The following is a 21,272-nucleotide window of genomic DNA, read 5'->3' on the forward strand; positions in this document are numbered from 1 at the left end:
TCTTTCAATTCTATTTTGTACCCAACAGAACCATTTTTGCTGTTTATATCCCTTACCCAGGTTCTGAGGGTTACTGGGTTACACCGTTACTTTTAATGAAATGCCACAAGTTTAGGCTGACCACAGTGAAGCACGGGCCAGATACTGGGACCAGGTTAGGCCCACTGAACAATGTACCTTAAAACCTGGTATAGGAGCGGTGAGAAATCCCGGATTGAGGATGCATTGTGCAGCAGTGATTCCAGGGAACTGCAAGGCTGCAATGCGGAGCCCTGCATTGTCAAGGATTTAGTCGATGAGGGGTTTGCGATGCAAAATCCTGCGTCAAACATGCATTGCGCTCCTCTGAATGTTAACTGCGAGGAGTTGCATTGTGCTGTGTTGGTTCCTACTACAGGGGAGCTGGCAGAGCACCTTGTGGCCCACTTCCAAGAACTAGGGTGGCACACCCTGGGGGCAAGACTCACAGCAGACTGAGTCCAGGTGTAGTGTTCAAGATGGTTGGAGCCTTTTCTGTCCCCGAGGCTGTGATCAGGAGGCCAGCAGACTAGCTCTTAGTCACTTTAGTGGTCCTGGGATCAAGATGCAGGCCCAGCCCTTTCAATCAGGCACTAGAGTAGCAGTCCTCCTTCTAGAGGAGCAAAGCAGTCCTTTGGAGTCTTCCACAGGTTCAGAGGTGCACTGAAGAGTTTGGTCCGATGGTCCAATATTTATAGTTGGTGCCCACACTGAAGCAGTAGAAGGTCATGGAGATTTCCAACCGTAGAAGTGCTTGGAATTCTCTGCCTCCCTGAAATGGTCCAACCTGTCTGGGGTCACAAAAGACGAGAGCCAAACCCTTTGAGAGTGTACTCAGGTAGAGCCTTTATGATGTGCAACTGTGGTAGGGTACATCTGCCCCTCATTAGGTCAGAGATGGCCCATTGTGCCAACACCTATTCTCCTTTGTCTCACTGTCTGGAAGCAAAATACAAAGACCAACTGCCAGCTACACTTAGTTGGTCTCATCCAGGGTACAGGATGCAGGCACCAAAGGGTTTGGACAAGAAAATGGCAAGTGGCATTTTTAGAATTGTGACTTAAAATCTGGCTTTACCATTAAAGAGGGATTTAAATAACAATTATTTAAACACCAAACTCTACCTTCCTACTTTATCCCAATTGGCAGCCCTTTTTAAATGCAATGAAGCAACCCAAGGTAATCCTATGGGAGAGGTAGACTTTCCAGTAGTGAAAAACAAATGTAAAAGTTTTCACTACCATGACAAGTAAAACTTAAACGTACATTTCTAACTTTTTAAACACACTGTGCCCTGCCCTCTGGGCTGTCTATGACCTACCTTAGAGGTGAATTATATTTATTAAGAAGGAAGCTTTCAGCCTGGTGAAACATTTATTTTGCTAGGTCGAAATGGCATTTCAAATTGCACATACTTGCTGCAGTTGCAGGCCTGAGACATGTTTAAAGGTCTACGTTAGTGGGTGGCACAATAAGGCTGCAGACCCACTAGCAGCATTTAATTTACAGGCTTGAGGATTTATAACTAAATTAAATGTGGCAGTGTGGGTAAGCCAATATTACCATGTCTAAAGGAGAGAGCACAAACACTTTAGTACTGGTTAAAACAGTGGTGAAATATGCACAGTCCTAAAGCCAACAAAAACCAGATCAGCAAAAATGGAAGAGTAAGCCAAAAGGTTTGGGGGCAGACCACCGCAAACTAACCGGTCTAAAATAATAGATGAAAATAGGAATAAAAATTGGCAACAAATAAGATGGCAATCAACTAATCCATAAACAAATTAAGGAGAGTGAAGATGTGCTGGATAGCATGGGCTAACCCTCCCTCTGACGCAGATCTTTTCACAAACTATGGAGCCTAAATCGATTCGGTCAATATAAGAACCCTCCCTTTGACCCAAAGAGAAAAGAATCCTTTTGCTTTAAAGAACTCTGACCCACCAGGGTAACCCCTTGCTGTCATGCTTCATCATAGTTACTTTGCATTCCGTTGCGGAATGGGCTGCGCTGCAACCTATGAGATGCACTGGAGCACTTTGTTGGAAAAGGAATTGGGTAGTAAGTGGGGCTAGGGTTCCTCTTTAAATATATGTGCCTTGTAGCCATAACATTTTAATCTGGGCACCTGCCTGTATTATTAAAAACAGTAAAAGTTAGACAGACCAAGAGGTACCCCTGGTGGATTATTTTCTCTTTAGAATAAAGTGAGGGTTCTTATATTGATACAATCGAGTTGGGCACTATAGTTGGAATCAATAAATCCAGCCAATGATTGAATCAATGTTTATTGGAATGCCTCCCTTCTTAGCACCTAGCAAAAATAAACACTAACATGAAAATAGTATAATACTTTTCCAAATGGCCTTTAGCATGCATTCCTTTTGCTCATAGTTATTTAATGCTTTCTCAGTCAGTAGCCTTGTTCTGGGTAGGGAGGCAAGTCTCTGGCACTCTTATGCCATACTACTACCAGCAAGGAGACAAATTTCACAAGCCTCATCCAGTGCATCACCTTAAAGCACACTGTGACGATGTAAGAAATTGGGTCACTAGTTGAGGGGGTGTAAGTACTTCGAATAATCAAAATTTGTTTCAAGGTGAGCCCTTAAATTCACTAAATTAACCTGAGCTGAATGTCCTATTACCTATGAATTTAGTACTAAAACCGTAATAAAATCAAAATACAAAACAATAAAAAGGCCAAAACGAATATGGAAAATAGAGTAAAATTTAATACACAAAAGACAAAATTCCAACCAGGGAGTGTGTGTGTGTATATCTATATATATGTGTGTGTGTGTGTGTGTGTGTGTGTATATAAATATATATATGTGTGTGTGTGTGTGTGTGTATATATATATATATATATATATATATATATATATATATATATATATATATATATATATAATCTATCGCTCCTTGGGGATGGTCCTAGAAATGAGTCTCACTCGAGCACAAGAAAACTTTCCCCAGAAGCTTTTATTTTCGGTAAAACAGTCCTTCCTGTCAGTAAATCAAGACATCTGACCACAGCCCTGACGCGTTAGTTAACCTCTTTTTCGAAGGGAATGCAGCCAAGGAGCGCTTAATTGGACCACACCTTAATTATAAGCACTATCGCACGCCAGTCATTGGACAGCTCTGAATGAGTTCTGTGCGTTGCTTGTTGGGAAGTGAAGTCCCGAAATTTCCTGAATGGAAGCGCTCCAAATTAAAATGCAAATTTCAGGCTCTCAAATGAACCCTGGCAGTCACGGCTGTTATGATCCATTTCATGTGCCCCACATACAGAGCCCTGTGGATCACGAGCTCCGTGGCCCCCTTGATTTGAAGTGGTGCAGACTCTGCGGCAGGACAGCCGCACAAACATTTCGCTCCGTAGGGATGGTCCTAGCAATGAGTCTCACTCAAGCTCAAGAAAGCTTTCCCCAGATGAACTTTTGACTTTACCCAAGTCCAGTGCGACCAGATTTCCCATTTAAGTGCTTATTGCTTCCAAGCGCTATTTTACCTTTATCCTTTAAAAATTCATATCTTGAGTTCTACTTGTTAGATTTGTCATTTTGTTTTATTTATAAAATCAGTATTTATTTTTAACCTGGTCTGGAGTCTTTTTGTGGAACCTTTGTCTATATGCAGCGCAACCTCTTGCATGCTAGGCACTTGTTGAAGCTATCGAGCACCAGAGGGAGTTCCTTTTACTATTTTCAGCCTCAGCTGCTAGGAAAGAGCTTCCCCAGTCAGTGTTTGTTTGTTCCCTGTAATGTCTATTGTCGTACATTGAGCAATTATGTAATTGAAATGGAAAGTGAGCTGATTGGCTCTTTTACTTTTACTTCCAACTGTGCTGGGCAGTATGACACAGCCCCCAGCAAAGATTTCAATGGGAGAGGTACCAGCTGTAAAGGGGGGAACACCCCCCATTTCCAATTGTGTCTTTTCCTAGTGCAGCCCTGTTTGGGGATCGCCGCAGGAGGGCGATCCCCAAAGCAGTGATCCACACACTAGGTACCAGGGATAGCTTTAGAGAGAGGAAGAGGCCCCCATGGCAATGGGCTAGTGCGCCCCCTTCCCACTAGGCACAACACTTTCTCCCCCCCCCCCCCAGAGGGCAGAAAGAAGGTCTTAAACCCCAACCTGTCTCCCGCGGGGGCAGAAAGCCCACATGAACCCCAGGGATGCCATTTATTGACATATATTGAGGGGTGGGGGCACCCTCTGACACATCTGGCCAATCCCCAACCACACAAGAATCTTTCTGCCCTGCTGGGGGTGGATCTGGGGGATTTTAATCCCCAATCTGCTCCTGGGGGTAGAAAGCCCTAGTTGCCAGCAAAGCTATGAGCTGGTAGAAATTGAAGGGCGGGTTGAAATCTGACACATCTGGGGCAGAAACACCAAAACGGTCTTTCTGCTTCCCGGTGCACATTTGGCCAGTTGTACCACCCAATCGCCCCCCAGGGAGGCAGAAACACCACTAGAAGTCAGGGAAATTTAGCACAATATCGAGGGATGGAGATGGTCATCCCGCACATCAGTTCGAGCCCCCGGCCCCACAACATAACAAAACATCTTTCTTCCCTTCTGGGGGCAAATCTGGTGAATTTTATTCTCCAGCATGACCATAAGGAGGCAGAAAGCCAACTAAACTCCAGGGAATATTGTTTATGGCAAATATTGTGGTTTGAGGCGGTCCTCACACACATCAGGCTGAGCCCCTATACCAAAAAGATCAACCAAGTCTTTCTGTCCCCTGAAGTGAAAATGTGGGGAATTTTGTCTCCATCTGCCACCTGGGTGGGGGGCAGAAAGCCTGCTAGACACCAGGGAATTTTGTATGTGCTCTACAAAAAAACAGTTGTGCCTCAGAAAAATTAAATCTAGCAATATAGAAAACTGGGGCAAAGGCTCAATTCCATACAGTGCAGTGGAATGCTCAATAGAAAAGCAACTTCATCCACTGTCCAAGGAATCGGATACTAAGGCCATTTTGGAGAAAGGCTCATGCGCTCCACTTATAACAGTTTATACAACTTGCAACACACAACCGTATCTGCATGAAGAATTGGGAAAATGCTGCCTGAAACAAATATTATGGGCCCAATTAGTTCATCCTGTAATAAACGAAATTAACATCGGCTGGAAATCACCTACCAACGTTGTAGGTTGTGCAACTACAAAAAGTAATCGCTGATCCTCCTGATATGCTGTTGTCCCGTCCTGCGTACTGCCCGATGCTTGCTTTTAAAACCATTTTTTCTATGTCATGGGACTCTCATAGTCGTTGAGGCGCTGATCTTACTGTACTCATTGGACTCTGCGTCGGATCTGGCAGATTCAGCAAATACATGCATCAGGTGCGGAGAATGCTAACTGATAGGTCACATGAGCATCTGTCAAAAAACACCAATTTCACTGTAGCTCATAGCTCTAGTGATAACGGCATCGTGAAACCCAGTTAACAGGTCTCGAGTTGGTTGAACGTATTCTGTATGTATACATGCAATGGTGGCATTTGGTTAAGTAGTTGGAATAGGTACCTGCATTTTAGACCAATAGTGACCTGCCGGATATTAATGCACTATCCTCAAGTAATTGCCCACGTTTTTATACATTTGATGAATGTTCTCCTCTTAGTTGCATGTTTTTACTGTTACCGTTTTCACTGTGATTGTACTTTTTTTATTACGGTAATGATTTTAAGTAATAACACAATAAATTATTAAATCATTCCTAATGGTATATTGCTTTGTAAATAGACCTTTGTAACAAAAAGTTACAAATTAAAACGTTGGCACAAATGGCTGTTTTTACCTACTCATTTTCAATATTTTTTTATTTCAGCAGTTAGTTTATTTGGGAAAACCGTGAGGAATCTACAAAAATAACCCCTTGCTTATTGCATTCATTCATAATGGTATATTGCTTCGTAACTCGACCTTTGTAACACGAAGTTACAAATTAAAACGTTGGCACAAATGTTTTTACCTACTCATTTTCAATATTTTTTTATTTCAGCAGTTAGTTTATTTGGGAAAACCTTGAGGGATCTACACAAATAACCGGTTGCTTATTGCAGAATTAGGTCTACTTTTTAGATATCTATAGCTTTTCGGAATCATCCATGGGTTTCTCAGTGGTTTCCTTAACAAACTGGAAGAATGTTGAAAGCACAAAAATTAGGAAAAATGGGCTTACCTCTATGAAAAATGCCAAACTGTGGTAAAAAAACGTTTTTTTTATTCAACTCTGCATGTTCCTAAAAACTGAAGATTGCTGACATTAGCACAGCAAACCTTTTGTTGATGCCAATTTTAGGGGGAAAAAGACACTTTTTTGATGAGCATTTTTTTCCTATTCCCCCCCCAAAAAAAAAATAACTATCATTTGGCTATTTTCTCACTGCCACTCCTGGAGAATCCATTAAACCTGGGAACCTTGAGCATTCCCAGGATGTTGGGAGAAAAAAGGATAGAAATTAGGCGTCAATAGCGTATGTGGGAAATACCCCAAATAGCAAAATAAGGGCTTAGTGTTCTGGGGGGAAAGGCTTAGCAGCAAAAGGGTTAAATACTCTTTTCAACATGTTGCATTCTATTGAAATAAACAATCAATATATAAGCCTTAACACACTTTCACCTACTTTTTGCTTCTATGACAGACAATTGACTATTTGAATTACATGTGTCGGATTACTAGAGTGCTTGAAACAAATATTAAACAATTTGAAACATTGTTAAATATTTGTAAAAACTATTGTCAAATTATCCAAACATCATACATAAACTGCCTGAAATCCAATCTTTCTGAAACCAATATTAAGCAATGTATCAATGGAAGCTGAATTATCAACCTGTAACGAAACCCATATCAAATAATACTAAAAGTTATGCATTTATAATTGCAAAATCTGCACATGAATACATGAAATACAGTGGGGAATAACGAAAATATTAAGATATTATCCCCGGGATGATAATGAAGCATTTGCTATGAATATCTATTTATGCCCAATGATAAATTAAAAAAGCCTTGTGCCCGATTTGACTAAGCAGCTTGGTACGAAACCAAAAGTGAATGCAAAATGGATTAAAAGCAAAATGCTGGCTTAAAACGGTTATTCAGACAGCTTCTCTTCATTATGGAAACAGATGCAACTTTCAAATCTGCAGCAACTAAGAGGAATTTCACATATGTAGATGATGTTTCCAAATTTCTTTTGCAACAGAAAGCATCAGGAATATTAACTTCTATGGAAGAAAACGATTCTCATCAGTTGATGGTGATGAAGTCATGGTCCCATCAACAAATATACTGAAACGGCAGGGGAGTACAGTGTCAAAGGTGGAGCTGAAGGGGTAGCTGCAGTTGCTAAGACATGTTCTGTCTGAAAACGGTTAACTGTCAGTGGCCGGTGCATATGTGGGTTACCACAGATGACTGCGCAGATGTACTGCCATATATAACAACCTTGGGGGTGCTGTAAAAAAGTATTGCGAATGCTTTGATACCATCCAAGACACTGTTTCTGACAGTCATTGAAAGGACAAGCGGTAATTGGCAAGGAGATTACTCCAAAGAAGAGTCTATTAAGAAGTGGCAAGCCAATTTTACTACTTTAATGCTGTAATCTGATCATTTCTGCATTTTAAAGAAATCACATCTTCTTTTAAGAGATTGAAAGTGGAGAGGGTGATGATCAAAATTGTGTAAATGCATTTAGAAAGAGTCAGGAAGCCATTGTCAAAAACTTTGAAAGTGGCTAGCATTACTTCTTTATCAGTTTGATTAAGATCTTTCTTCAGCCTTCCCTTTCAGAACAGGCCTGATCTTTTTTTATTTTTTTTAATGTATTTTATTGGATTTTCGCATTACAGATGCATCAAAAATCATTGCAGGTGCTTCACATTCCTCCACATTGGCCAGGTTTGAGTTATAGGCTTGATCAAGTACGTTAAGTTCTCATACCATTCAGAACTATGACAACCTTTAGACACTTGTGTGAGCTGGAGGTAGTTGATGCAACTATGAAAAAGCAAGTTATCCTGCTGTAGGTCAAACTAACATCCAGATAACATTTTAAACTATGAAGCAGCCCGGTGAGAATGAAGGTGGTTCTAGGGATAGAGCCACAGTTGTAGTGAGAGGTATATACTGTCCTGGGAGTCAGCCAACTTTTCTCGTACTAGAGGGCAAAGCCTCCCCACGCTTGGTGTGTTATGGTGTGGAGGGTGCAAGTTATAAGTAGGCATTATGTTTTGGTAGAAGAGTTTCAGGGGACATCCGACTATTACGCCTCACTAGCTGTCCATCCTTCCACATTTATAGCAGATTGTCCAGTATTTGTGTCCAGGACTTATCTCATCTCCTTGGTTGCAACCCTCTATCGGCTTCCCTTTTCAGTGCCACATTTCTGCAGCTGGCCCATTTCTGGAGTTCAGTAAACCAACTTGTAATAATGATAGATAACACTGGAAATGTTGAAGTTAAGGCAGGTCTTTATTAATAGGACCCCATCCATGGAGGACTTCAGCCAACTGACAGTAATGGAATTTACAGGCTAAACACTCCACGTTCTAACATGGAATCTAAGCAACATCACACTTCTTCCTCTTTACAATTTATAACAAAATGAAAAGTAAATGATACAAAGTAATTACTATCACTTATTAGAACACGGTGAATATAAACTATGCCTCACACCATCTTCCCTCCTAAATAACTAAACAACAAACTATATTCTTATAAAGTCCTTACGATTCACAGGGCTTTTGCAATTTCTTACACTCTTACGAATAGAATCCAAACATAGTTCATCTAAATTCTCAAAGGAAAACAATCGCCACTAGTTTCACTGTTAAATTTAGGTTTTATGCGAACAACTTGACTACAATTCCACGACCATCATTAGTTTTCACCGCATTCTTGAAAATCTTTAACACTGTCTTCTCATCAGTGAATTTAGACCACTTGAGACAACCAATAGGTGCTTTAATGCTGACTTTGTCACCTTCTTTGAATGACACATCCACAGCTGATTTCCGAGCATCAACATAGGACTTTCTTTTCCTTTGTATGTTTAATTCTTTGTTTCTCAACTGAACAATGTCATTATCCTTCATGCCTTTATCCAAAGACATCCGCCCTGGGCATATGATGTATTAGCAGATCTACCTTTAAACAATTCAAATGGAGTCTTTCCTGTCGATGAATGAATCTGTCAGCTGAAATTCTTCTTTGCAGCTCCTCTCTCCAATCCAAATTGTTAACTCGTGCTAATTCAATACTTTCCTTCAGGGTTTTGTTTAATCTTTCTATTGCTTCATTAATTTCTGGATGATAAAGCGATGCTTTCTTATGAAGAATGCCACATTTTCTCAAATAACTCTCCATTTCACATAAACAAAATTGTGGACCATTATCAGACAACAAAGAACCTGGAAAACTTTCTCTTTTAAAAATGTTATCTAAAAATGTAATCACAGCTTGAGTAGAAATATCACGTACACAACTTACTTCAATCCAGCGTCACTAATATCAAGTAAAACAATTAAATACGGAGTCTGATGCTCACCATGCAGTGGACCAACAATATCTATAGCTATTTTGTCCCTAGGGTACCTGGGTAATTTTCTACAAACCATAGGAATTTGTCTTGGTTTCAGTATTTTATCGCTCATGGAACAAGGAACACAGTCACGCACCTTGCGTTCTACCACCAAATCGAGGCCGGCCACCAAAAATTCTACCTTATACGTTCCTTTGTTTTACAAATACCCATGTGTCCCTCATGAGCCATATTTATGATGTTGTCTCTCAAACTTACTGGAGGAATCAATCTTGTGCCTCTAGTTAGAATTTCGTTACTGATGGCCAATTCATCACACACCAATAACCAAGGTTTTTCCAACTTATTACCCTCATCCTGTGTAATCATTTCCATAACTTTCTGCAATTCCTTATCTTTTTTCACTTCATCCCTCCATTCATCCTCTTTGATAACACCTGAAGTGATTTCACAAACTCTCACGTCTGATTCATCAAACAAGTAATCATCCTTTTCCACATCTTTACTTTTAACCGTATCCACAAGACGTGAAAGACAATCTGCAGAAACATTACTTGCTCCTTAAATATATTCCATACAAAAATCAAATTCTTGTAGTGAAATCACCCACCTCCTGATTCTAGATGACATCGAGTCCAAACCTTTTTCCTCAAAAATCCTTACAACAAATTTGGTACTCCAAAGAAATTTCTTAAACTTTCTCAATGCCCAAAAAATGGCTAACGCCTCCTTCTCGATAACTGAATAATTTATTTCAGCTCCTCTCAAACACCTTGACGCACAGGCAATCAAACACGCTTTGTTATCTCTAGCCTGAATTAACAATGTGCCTAGTCCTTTTTTACTCGCCTCTGTAACAACATATGTCATATCCCCTGGATTGAAATCTAAAAGTTTAGGTGCATTTTTAAGATCCAATTTGACATTCTCAAACTGTTCCTCACACATCTTATTCCATACAAATTCTGTCTTCCTACATAGTAAACTTCTCAAATGGCATGTTTTATTTGCAAAATTCTTCATAAACTTTTCCGTAAAACTCAACCATTCCTAAAAATGAGGCCAATTCATCTTTTGAACATGTTTCTTTAAGACTTACAATAATATCTACTAACTCTTTTTTTGGTCTGACTCCCTTTACTGAAATGTGATGACTTAAATAATCTACTTCTGTCACACCAAACTTACACTTGTCAAATCGAAGAGTCAATCCAGCTTTTATCAATCTGTTCAAAACTTCTTCAACTCTTACATCATGTTCCTCAAAGTTCTTACCGTAAATCAACAAGTCATCCTGATAACACCTGACCCCTTTGATTCCTTTAACTACCTCATTCATTATCCTCTGAAATACGGATGCAGCTGAGACAAGACCGAAGGGCATCCTTAAAAATGTGAATGCTCTCATAGGTGTAATAAAAGAAGTAAGTTCCTTTGAATTCTTGTCTAGAGGAACCTGATGATAGGCTGACGCTAGATCCAATGTACTGAAATAGCAAGCACCATCTAAAGTTGAAACCATCTCATCTATATTAGGTAGCGGACATTTATCTACTACTACCTCTTTATTTAATGCTCTTAAGTCGAATCTCATTATTCCCTTTTTTAGCTACCACAATGGGAGCCAGCCATTATGTCGCCTCCACAGGCTCAATCACACCTGCTTCCAACAGTCTGTCAATCTCTTTCTGTACCTGTTCTTGTATACTGAGAGGAATTCCCTCACTTTAGCTGCAACAGGCTTTGCACCTAACTTCAACTTTATACAGTCATTGTAACCTTTCAAACGTCCTAACTTGTTTTTGAATAATTCACCAAACTTCTTTACATATTTCTCACTATCTTGCTCCACAGATTGCACCTTAACAGGAGGATTACTATTTGGATCAAGAAAAAGTCCAAGCCCTAGGCGCTGGAGAGAAGCGGGATGGCAGCCCGTACATGCACCCACTATTTATACGGGGGCAAAGAGAAAGGGGCCTTGCTCCCGGCCACCAGAATTACCCTGACGGGATGGAATCGGGCGACCTAGAGTATAGGATGGGAGAAGAAGCCCACTAGGCAGACACCACTACAGCACTGTGCTTGGTTAAAAGAACTGAATAAGCTGAAAGGATTCCGGAGATGGGATGATATAGGAATTCTCGACGCTGAGAGACGTGACCGCGAGAGGGGCACTGAAATCATTCCAAACGTTACGGACAGAATTCGGACTACATCGCACTCAGTACTTTAAATACGCTCAGTTGAGGCATGCCTGGCGGGCAGAGGGGGCCCTGTAAGGACCGCTCCCTGAATATGTTCCTCTGGAAGGCCGCCTACTACAGGAACAAATCCCAGACAGGGCGGTCTCCCTAACGTACAGAACACTGATGAATAATGTACCCGATGGGTTGGTCACTCTTCGGAGGAAGTGGGAGGAGGACGTGGGAGAAATGGATGACGTGGACTGGGATGTGGTGTTGATGCATCCGAGTGAGGTAGCCATTAAATCCCGACTGAGGCTTATCCAATACAATATTCTCCACAGGACATACTTTGACAGGGTGCGACTGCACAAGATGGGACAGGCTACAGACTCGACCTGCCTGAGGTGTGGCCACAGCAGAGGAGATTTCTACCACACTGTCTGGTCCTGCCTCACACTCCAAACTTATTGGGGGGAGGTCATGAGAGAATTGGGTGAGGTGCTGGAGACTGCCCTGCCGTTAGACCCTAAATTGGTTTTGCTGGGTATGACTAACGATGTGGACCTTGCGCGCCCACTGCTGATTTTCCTGGTCCTGGCCCTGGTGGTTGCAAAGAGGGATGTGGCAAGGAAGTGGGGGTGGCGGAGTTACCGCAGCTTGGGGAATGGGGGAGGGGTCTGGACTTATATATGGCAGCTGAAAGAGTCCCCTATAAGGCGAGGGGGTGCCCTAAGAAATTTGGTAGAGTGTGGGGAAAGTGGGGAAGATATCATGGGCTAGATGGGGGACTATGAACTCAGAAGTCGAAGGGGGTCTATAAGTGGTTACTGGAAGATGCACAACGAAAGACATTTAGATGATACTGATTGGGTTCTTAATGACTGTGAGATGGGGTGGTCTGAGTTGCAGGGGACTATATTGTTTTTAACGAAGATATTTGGCGGGTGGGGGGGCGGAAGGGACGAGAGGGATGACTGATGATGACATGATTGTTATGTTGTGGATTTACAGAAAAAAGCAAATAAAAATATATATAAAAAAAGAATATTTCCAAGCCTGGCTTGATGTGACCAACTCAATAGATTATCCCCTTTCTCTGCTCCATACATCTTAGCATCTGTAAGTCTTTCCTTGCACTCTATACAAGACAGAAAATATCATATCATCTTAACTGGAGCTCCCCCATAACCTTTTGGCCTAACATCAGTCTTCAATAACTTTACTTTGTCTTTAGAATTCTGATTAAAAAATATTCTTTGAGATGAAAGTTAAATGGGAACAAGAATCAAACTTCATTTTTATTTTCACATTTTCTATCTTTACCCATTCTGATGGATGTTCCAAACCACACACTTCATTCACCTGAAAGCTGACTTCTTTCACATCAGACTTAACATCACTTTTGCTTTGGAAACAACAGTTTTTTGAGAAATGCCCTTTTTTCTTACAATAATTACAAATTACATTCAGTGCAGGACAAAAACTAGCATTTGCTTTATGACCACTTCTCCCACAACGAAAACAAACTCCTTGGAAAGGCATGACATTTCTTTTTACAACTTCCCCAGATTTGTTTGTCTTGTCATCTTCTCCACTCTTCTTATCGATAATCTTTTTCTGTACTGTCTGACACTCAACTTCCTCTACCTTCTCTTGTACAGCTGCAGACTTGTTTACTTTACTCAGTTCATTTACACATTTTAACATATGTTCAACACTTTTTGCAATGATCATTACTTAATCCAGTGGTGGCTCATCTTTTAACCAAAGTTCCTCTCTGATTTTATCGCTTCCACACTTTAACAGAAACTGATCACATATTCTTTCTTCAACTAGTTCTCTAAATTTACAACTTGAAGCCAATTTCCTAAGTGCCGTAACACATTCCTCCACACTTTCTTCTTTTCCCTGTTTTCTCATTCCAAAATATTAACGCTCCATAATAGTGCTTACTTTTGGTAGATAATGTAAGTCTAACTGTTTTAAACACTCCTCATATTCATTCAATCCTCTTTCACACACTTGACTTAAGGGAGGTACATTTTCTAACACCTCTTGACCCTCACCCCCTAAACAGTGAAGCAATAGTGCTTGTTTCCTTTCTGCACTTAAATTTGCACCACACACTCACATAATTCTCAAAGATCTTTTTCCATTTCTGCCATTTCACCAGTGGATCTCCTGGACTAGTAATACATTTTTTTTACTTATTACCTCTTTGTTTTGACTATTCAAAATCTTTGCTTTGACTATACAAATATCCAATAACTAACTTAATACTTGTTGATGCCAGTTCTTCTACACCTTAAACCTGTACAACCTTTCACTGTATTCTAAATGTATTTTTTTTAAATAATAAAAGGTGTGCAAGTCACCGTGTTAGTCAGCTTGCATTAGTGTATCTATCATTCCAACCTATTACAGTTCTTTATGAGGTGCGTGTCACCGTGTTTGTCAGCTTCACGCTCTTTACTTAGATGTCATGAGCTCTAGATTCTCTGCAGACCTAAAATGGTCGCCACCGTCCTCTTGATCGCACTTAGTTCCTTTTCTTAAGTAAGTTGCGCTTGTTTTTTATTTTTCTCCCCGATCGAAGATGGTCGCCACCGACGTCATAAACACGCCTTGTCCTTTTTCAGAAGAAAGTTGCGCTGGTTTTCTTCCTGCAACATTGCGCCACCTTTTTAAAGAAATCAATGATGACTCACCAGCCGTCAGCTTGGAGCGCACGCGTGATCAACGTACCAGCAGACTTCACTTGCTCGCGCTGCCAAGCTCAGCCTTAAAATTCACCAATTCTCCACAAGGACATCACCCGCATCATACCGCCACACAGATAACACCTTCCGCGAGCTCCTTCTGCCGGTATTCCTTTTTTTTTTTTTTCGCTTAAAATCAAACATTCAGTGATCGTATCACCTCCTGCTGCTTCTCCATGTTAGGGTCCACTCCTTCTACCTGCAGCACGCGATCGTCACCAGTGTAATAATGATGGATAACACTGGAAATGTTGAAGTTAAGGCAGGTCTTTATTAATAGGACCCCATCCAAGGAGGACTTCAGCCAACTGACAGTAATGGAATTTACGGGCTAAACACTCCATGTTCTAACATGGAATCCAAGCAACATCACACAACTCTGATTTCTGGAGCCCTCTGGGGACTTCAGGACAATTTCAACTGACATTTAGCAAGGATTCATGTCCTATGTACAAACCTGGTTGTGACAGCACCTGTTTTAGGATGGGGAAACCAAACCAAGACGCAGGTGATGTAGGTAGTGGGTGTTAAAAGCCATTGATAGCAATTCCTTTTTTTTGTTCCAGTTGGGGGTGAGGGTTGGGCACTCCCAGACCATATGGAGGAATGCAGCTTTAAGTTCTCTGCATCTTGACAGCCTGCATTCGCTTCTAATGATAGGAGATTCATCCTTTTGGGCGTGCTGTATACTTTATCAAGAAAGTATTATTGAATGGGTTTAAATTGTACATTGTAGGAACATTTCTGGATACACTTTATGATGTCACAATTTGCTTCACCAATGGAAATTCCTAGGTCTGCCTACCATCTGTCCAGCAATGGTTGGCAATCTATTTTCACTTGCCCTGGCAGTGCTCTGTATAGGAGCATGGTTGCACGGTGCTGCCCAGAGATATCACAGATGCAATGCAGGGCCTAATGGACCTTTGGTTCAGTCAAACCTGTGTGCCACCACTGCCGAATCCCCACCACCAAAGCACCATGTAATGAAAAGTTTACAGATACTGTTTGGAAGCGACGCACTATTCACATGCCCCCTCGGGGTGTTCTATATATATATATATATATATATTGATATTTTTGGAATAGTGGTAATAAATGCTACGTAATGGTGTGCACAGATTTATTATCACTTTTAGAAATGACACTTTTAGAAGTTGGCATTTGTGTGTGCTATGTGTCTTTGTGCCTGCCTGTTGTGCATTGCATGTTTGGCTCTGGAGTGACAGAGACTGGGGAGGTACAGTTGCTCAAGAGGGGCTGGGTGTGTCCGCGCTAGGCTGAATGGGCCTGATCTGCATTTGGAGTAGTGGGAGGAGTAGCCCCTGCCCCTGAATAGGTCTGTACCTGCCTTGTACAATGCTGGCTCCACCTCCCCTGTGGTGCCTGGGCCAGGACCTACACAGTCAATGGGGACTGTTGTGCACTTGTTAAGTACGCCCCAGAACTGGTTTGAACTGGGTCCCAAGCCCTGTGCCAGGGCAGAACAAAGGAGACATGTGGCATACGTATTGGGGCTGTGACCCAATGTAAAGTTTGCTGCTTTGTGCTGACTGGGAACCTGCGGCCGGCAGACTTCTGGGCAGCCAGAAGGAACCACTGCTGGGGGACTGACCTGCTGTCCTGCTGAAGGGCTGTTGTCTACTGAGGGAACCCAGTGCGCTGGCCTGCCTGCGCCAGTTCTCCCCTTGACAGATTCCTGAAGAAAATCTCTTCGTGCTCCACGGTTGTACCTCAAAGTTGGAGGCAGCAGAGAGCTTCATTTGGCCTGAACCGAGGCGTGGAGCTTTACGCGATTTCTGCCCTGGTGCTCTTGACCCCTGGTGTGGGCTTGTGCTAAAAGGAACACTGGTAAAGGACGTGGTGGGAGCGCTGCCCACTCTTATTCTTCCTGCCCTGGGGAAGCGCATACCAGTGCACCTCCCCCGGGCAAAGTGAGCACTCTGCGGTCCGAGGACCGGTTCCTGCAGCTGATGACCCTAGCCAACGGAGACTTTGCTCTATGAAGCTGGAACACAGGCAGAAGTCTATGCCTGGTTGCGCGCAGGGCTTGCGGAAAGGAGAGGACTGCAACCCAGAAGTCAGGTGAAGCCAGCCTGACTGAGGGTGGAGCTGCCCCCTGATGAGGCAGCCAGGTCGGAGCTATGCCTGGTGGTGGGCGGGAGCCTACCCCACATTCAAGGGCGTCCAGGGCCCAAAAGGATAAGTCAGGCGGTTGCGGCCAGCTGGAGGAAGTGCTGCCGAAGCGGAAGACAGGCAGAGGTTTCCTGGTCGAAGGGGGGGCTCCCGTAGTGCTGAGGAGAGCCCTGCGTTCTGCCAAGAGTCAGACAGAGCCTCGCGGGCTCCCGGCCTCGCACCCGTCCTGTCTTGCTGAGTGGCCCAGAGAAAGCAGAGAAGCCCCGGTGAGTGGGGCTTGAAGGACACTGGTGGTACCGGGTTATTCAAGCAGCTGCGCCGCCGAAAGCGGGCAGCTGCAACATGGGGGCATTTCTGTTTACTGAAAAAAAACAAGGATGCGTGGTACCCTCGCCCCCATTATTTTATGGACCAGTTTGGAGGCCTCATGTTGATAGGGGCATTTCGGGGTCCGCCCAGGATGGGCCCCGCGCAGTACTTTGGAGGCTTCTTCACAGGACAGAGAGGACAGCTGCTAGAACCACACATAGTAATGTGCACGCCCTGTAAGGGTTGGGATATGTACTGCAAATGTTTATAATGGTTTACTGCTGATTATGTTCAGGCATAATGCATTATGCTGGAAGGTGATCTTACCAGTAGTTACCAGTCATCCTTACTGTAAGGAGGTTATAACAGTGGCCCGATTGGCCTTGTGATTTATGCATAATGACTTTGTGCTAGGTGTACCATTACCAGTAGTTACTGGGTGTTTTCACTACTTATGAGTGGTGATGTGATGACAGTGGTCTGATTGGCCCTGTAAGTGTATATAATCCTGTAAAGTCATACCTAGTACCAAGTGGCACAGTGTATATATGTGATTATGTTCTAATGTGTTTTATGAGTAATAGAAAGGCTATTTTTACATAACGCTGTGAGTTTCTTTTGTGGTGTGCCTAATGTGTTGCTGCTGTGTGTGTGTTGCGCAAACGCCTTACACATTGCCTCTGGGATATGCCTGACTGCTCTGCCAAGCTACCAAGGGGGTGAGCAGGGTTTATCTTCAGTGTGTAACTCACTTGCACTGACTAGAGTGGGGGTTTCTGCCTGGCTTTAGGCGCATGCCCAAGCTAACCAGAAATCCCATTTCTAACAGTATGGAGCTGCACAATCCTTTGTCCATAATAGGACTCTGTTAATACCATATTCAGTGCTATTGCAGGCAGCCCAATAGACCTCACTTCCAAGATGGCCCTTCTGAACAGGGTAAATGAGGGGTTTACAGATGCGGAACGGATATTTGTAAGACTGAGCTTGGTTATCATAAAAAAGGATATAGCCCAATAGTGGCTACAGACTGCAGCCCCCGCAAAGGGGACATTGAGGGTGGAGATGTATATGTGCTGTTTTGGAGAGAGGCCTGTGTACGAAGTTCAGTGGTGCCCCATAAAATATGAGGAGATGTAGGGGAACTGGCAACAATACCATTACAGGGGTGCATAATTACATGAATGATATTTCATGTCTGATTGGTTTTGGATTGTGGTTCAGCTATACTATATGACTTTAATGTTGCTACATTGATGCTAAATGAGACGTACTGAGTCAATGTGTGTTCTCGTATGCTGTTAAATTGAAAATCAATGAAAAGATTATTTAAAAAAAATGGAACAGGTGGTCTGGATGATGGTCTCAAAACTTGCTCAAGAATCTTTTCCTGAACTATCTCTCCCACTGTGGGGAGCCCCCCCGTCAACAGCGTTATCTTTCTTAGTACGAGAGTTTTTTTAAATATTTTATGAAACATTCCTCCTAATTTCTTGAATATTCTGCAACAAATACAATTGTCAAACAGGATCAGATGACCTATTTTGACTCTGTCCCCCTTGCAAGGAGACCAAGATCAGGCACATGGGTAGATACTCCACCAAGTAACTTGCATGGGATGTGAATACCTAATACTCCTTGTAGCAAAGAATTGCCATGACAATCTGATATCCAATACCCAGGCAGTAAAGACTTGTTTAAGCATGTTCTAGGCTTGCCGTACAACACAGTCTGATTCCAGATGGAATAGTAGTGAGTATAGCAGTCTGGGATACAGCAGTATCCCAGATATGGCATGCATACACTCCTTATCAGCGAACACAGGCCCACTGTGTGAATGATACATCTGAAGTGCTACCATTGCTACTGCTTCAACAGGGACAGTTTTATGTGGGCAAACCCAAAAGAATCTAGCGCAAAATTCAACCACAAACAATATGTACGTATGTTAATTGATATCATGGAGAAACCCAATATGGTGGATGAAAATTGTACCTAACAGTTTCTCTGATATCATAAGGGGAGTATGTGCATGTCATACTACAGTTGAATGCTTTAATTGTTGATAAATGTTACATTGCTTGACATACTTTCGTACATTTTTGGGTAAATATGGCCATCCGTATCATTACTGTAGCATTGAAACAGTAGCCCCTTCAATCAATCTAGCAGGCAAAATTTGTAAAGTACCGCTATTCACCTGTGAGGGTCTCCAGGCGCTGATAACCCTGCAGTGGAAGGGGTTCAGTTGAACAGCCAGGTCTTAAGTCCTTTCCTGAATTCCAGCAGACAGGATAAAGTTCAAAGGTGAAGGGGAGGTTGTTCCAGGACTTTGCCGCGACATAGGAGTAGGATCGACCTCCACTGTTGCTTCAACAGATGTGAGGGGCCATGAGTGAGGGAGGTGGAGCACAGGTTACTGCTGTGCTTGTGTAAGTTGATACAGTGGTTGATGTATGCTTGCCCTTGGTTGTGAGGTGCTTTGCAGGTGTGATCAGCATCTTAGTTTTGCATCTCTTATGGATGTGCAACAGTGAAGTTTCTTCAGGTGGGGACTATTGTGCATTCCTCTGGGAGATTTCGAGGATGACGAATGCAAAAAGAACAATTGATGGCCAGAATACAGAACAATGTCATACATTCACCCCAGTACAGAGATCTGGTCCTAAATCCATTGTTGTATTGCTCACCATGCCATTTCAGTTTGGACCCAGCCATATGCAAATCAGTCTTGACCCTGCGCCCAATGGGAACAGTCCAGCCCGAACTGCCAGGCCAGGTCCTTCCTGGACTGGAAACAAGCATCCTAGGACCGGTTTCCGGCTTTCAGCCCTCATCAGCGAGCATAGCTTAACTCCAGTGGTATGGAGAGCACAGGACCCACGTCTGGGTATACCCGTCCCACTCGGGGTGACAAACGCGAAAAGGACAATTGATGGACAGAATGCAGAACAATGTCATACATTCACCCCAGTACATTCTGTCCATCAATTGTTCTTTTTGCATTTGTCACTCCGAGTGGGACGGGTTTGTTCGCAACTCTGTGGCCCTCTGCGTAGCCCCACTACGCCCGGGGTTAATCTTTACACCCCCTGGTCTACTTCTTGATAGATTAGACTATCATGGTTGAGACTTTTTCAAGCATCCAACAACTGACATTTCTGAGATTAACCCCTGCAGTGAATGTACACTAATTGAGTAAAAGTTTTGTAAGAATGTCCAGATTTATTGTAACGTATATAATTTGTTGATTTGCTTTTATTTCATTCTTAGGTTGGGATTCCCAATGATGATAGTCTCCACTGCCATTGGAATGTGCTACCTTCTTGTTGCTCATGTCGTTCTGGGGTGGAATTCTTAGTCAAGAATCATTTCGGACTACTGTGGATGGCGTGCCTCAGCTTATCATCAAACCTGGACCAAAGAAAGCACTTTTGAAACTGGAACAAAAATTTTGTTTACAAAAGATGCATTGGTCAATTGACTGGTAACCAAAGTGTTGCCATTTATTGCCCTATTTTTGTGGCAGAATTGCTAATTTAGGTACTGCATCTTGAATTAAATGTGTTGTAAAATTCAGTACGCAAAAAATATTGATATGGATAAAAATTTGCGGTTTTGGAAATACTTTTTTAATATATATTGTCAAAATTACACTTTAAAAAGCGCACATCTGTGCACATCATAATAGCCCATTAAATTGATCAGTAGCAAGTAGTTGTTCTTTGGACCCTCTGTATCTTGAACTGAGTACAACTTGTTTTGTATACTGAAGATAATTGATATCTGTATATATCCAAAGTAATTATAGATTGATTAGCCTGTGGACTAAATTTGATGTACCATTGTCTACAAAGAAAAATAATAAACTGGTTACAAAAAAATAGAATTCGGTGTGCCTTTCTTACTGCTGAATGTGTTTCCTATTACATAGTTAATACTTTATTTCTGCTGTTTATATGTCAAAATAAACTCCCTTAATTGTAGCTATTGACTTTGTTGTGTATAATCCAATTGCAAATAACTAAAAATGTAAAGCAAACTAAACTTGACAGTTAACTAGTTGAATATCACAGTACACATTGACAGTAATCTACTTTAAACATTATTATATTAGATGAGGTGTTTCTCCATGAACAAATTAGACTATAAATTAAGGTTCTTTCACTGATACTGTATAAACAGCCACGAGGGATGAAGAGAATTTATTAGATTTCTTTGGGTGTGCTCTGCTTAAGTTCCTAAATATATGCATCTCTTTTTGCTGCGTAATTGTTTTATTTCCA

The 21,272-nt window shown here is 42.1% G+C and overlaps 1 protein-coding gene across 2 annotated transcripts in view; it reads left to right on the forward strand.

Annotated features, from left to right (window-relative positions):
- The window catches only part of OCA2 (OCA2 melanosomal transmembrane protein), a 1,149,362-nt gene extending 1,128,492 nt beyond the window's left edge, over positions 1-20,870 (forward strand). For both annotated transcript variants that reach the window (XM_078656175.1, XM_078656174.1), the window contains one exon: positions 20,260-20,870. In XM_078656175.1, coding sequence (XP_078512301.1) covers positions 20,260-20,347 — 88 coding nt within the window. In that variant the 3' untranslated portion in view covers positions 20,348-20,870. The remainder of the gene's footprint in view (positions 1-20,259) is intronic.
- Positions 20,871-21,272: the final 402 nt, after the last annotated feature.

Source organism: Lissotriton helveticus, chromosome 8 (genome assembly GCF_964261635.1).
Source record: "Lissotriton helveticus chromosome 8, aLisHel1.1, whole genome shotgun sequence".
In the NCBI taxonomy this organism is placed as follows: Eukaryota; Metazoa; Chordata; class Amphibia; order Caudata; family Salamandridae; genus Lissotriton; species Lissotriton helveticus.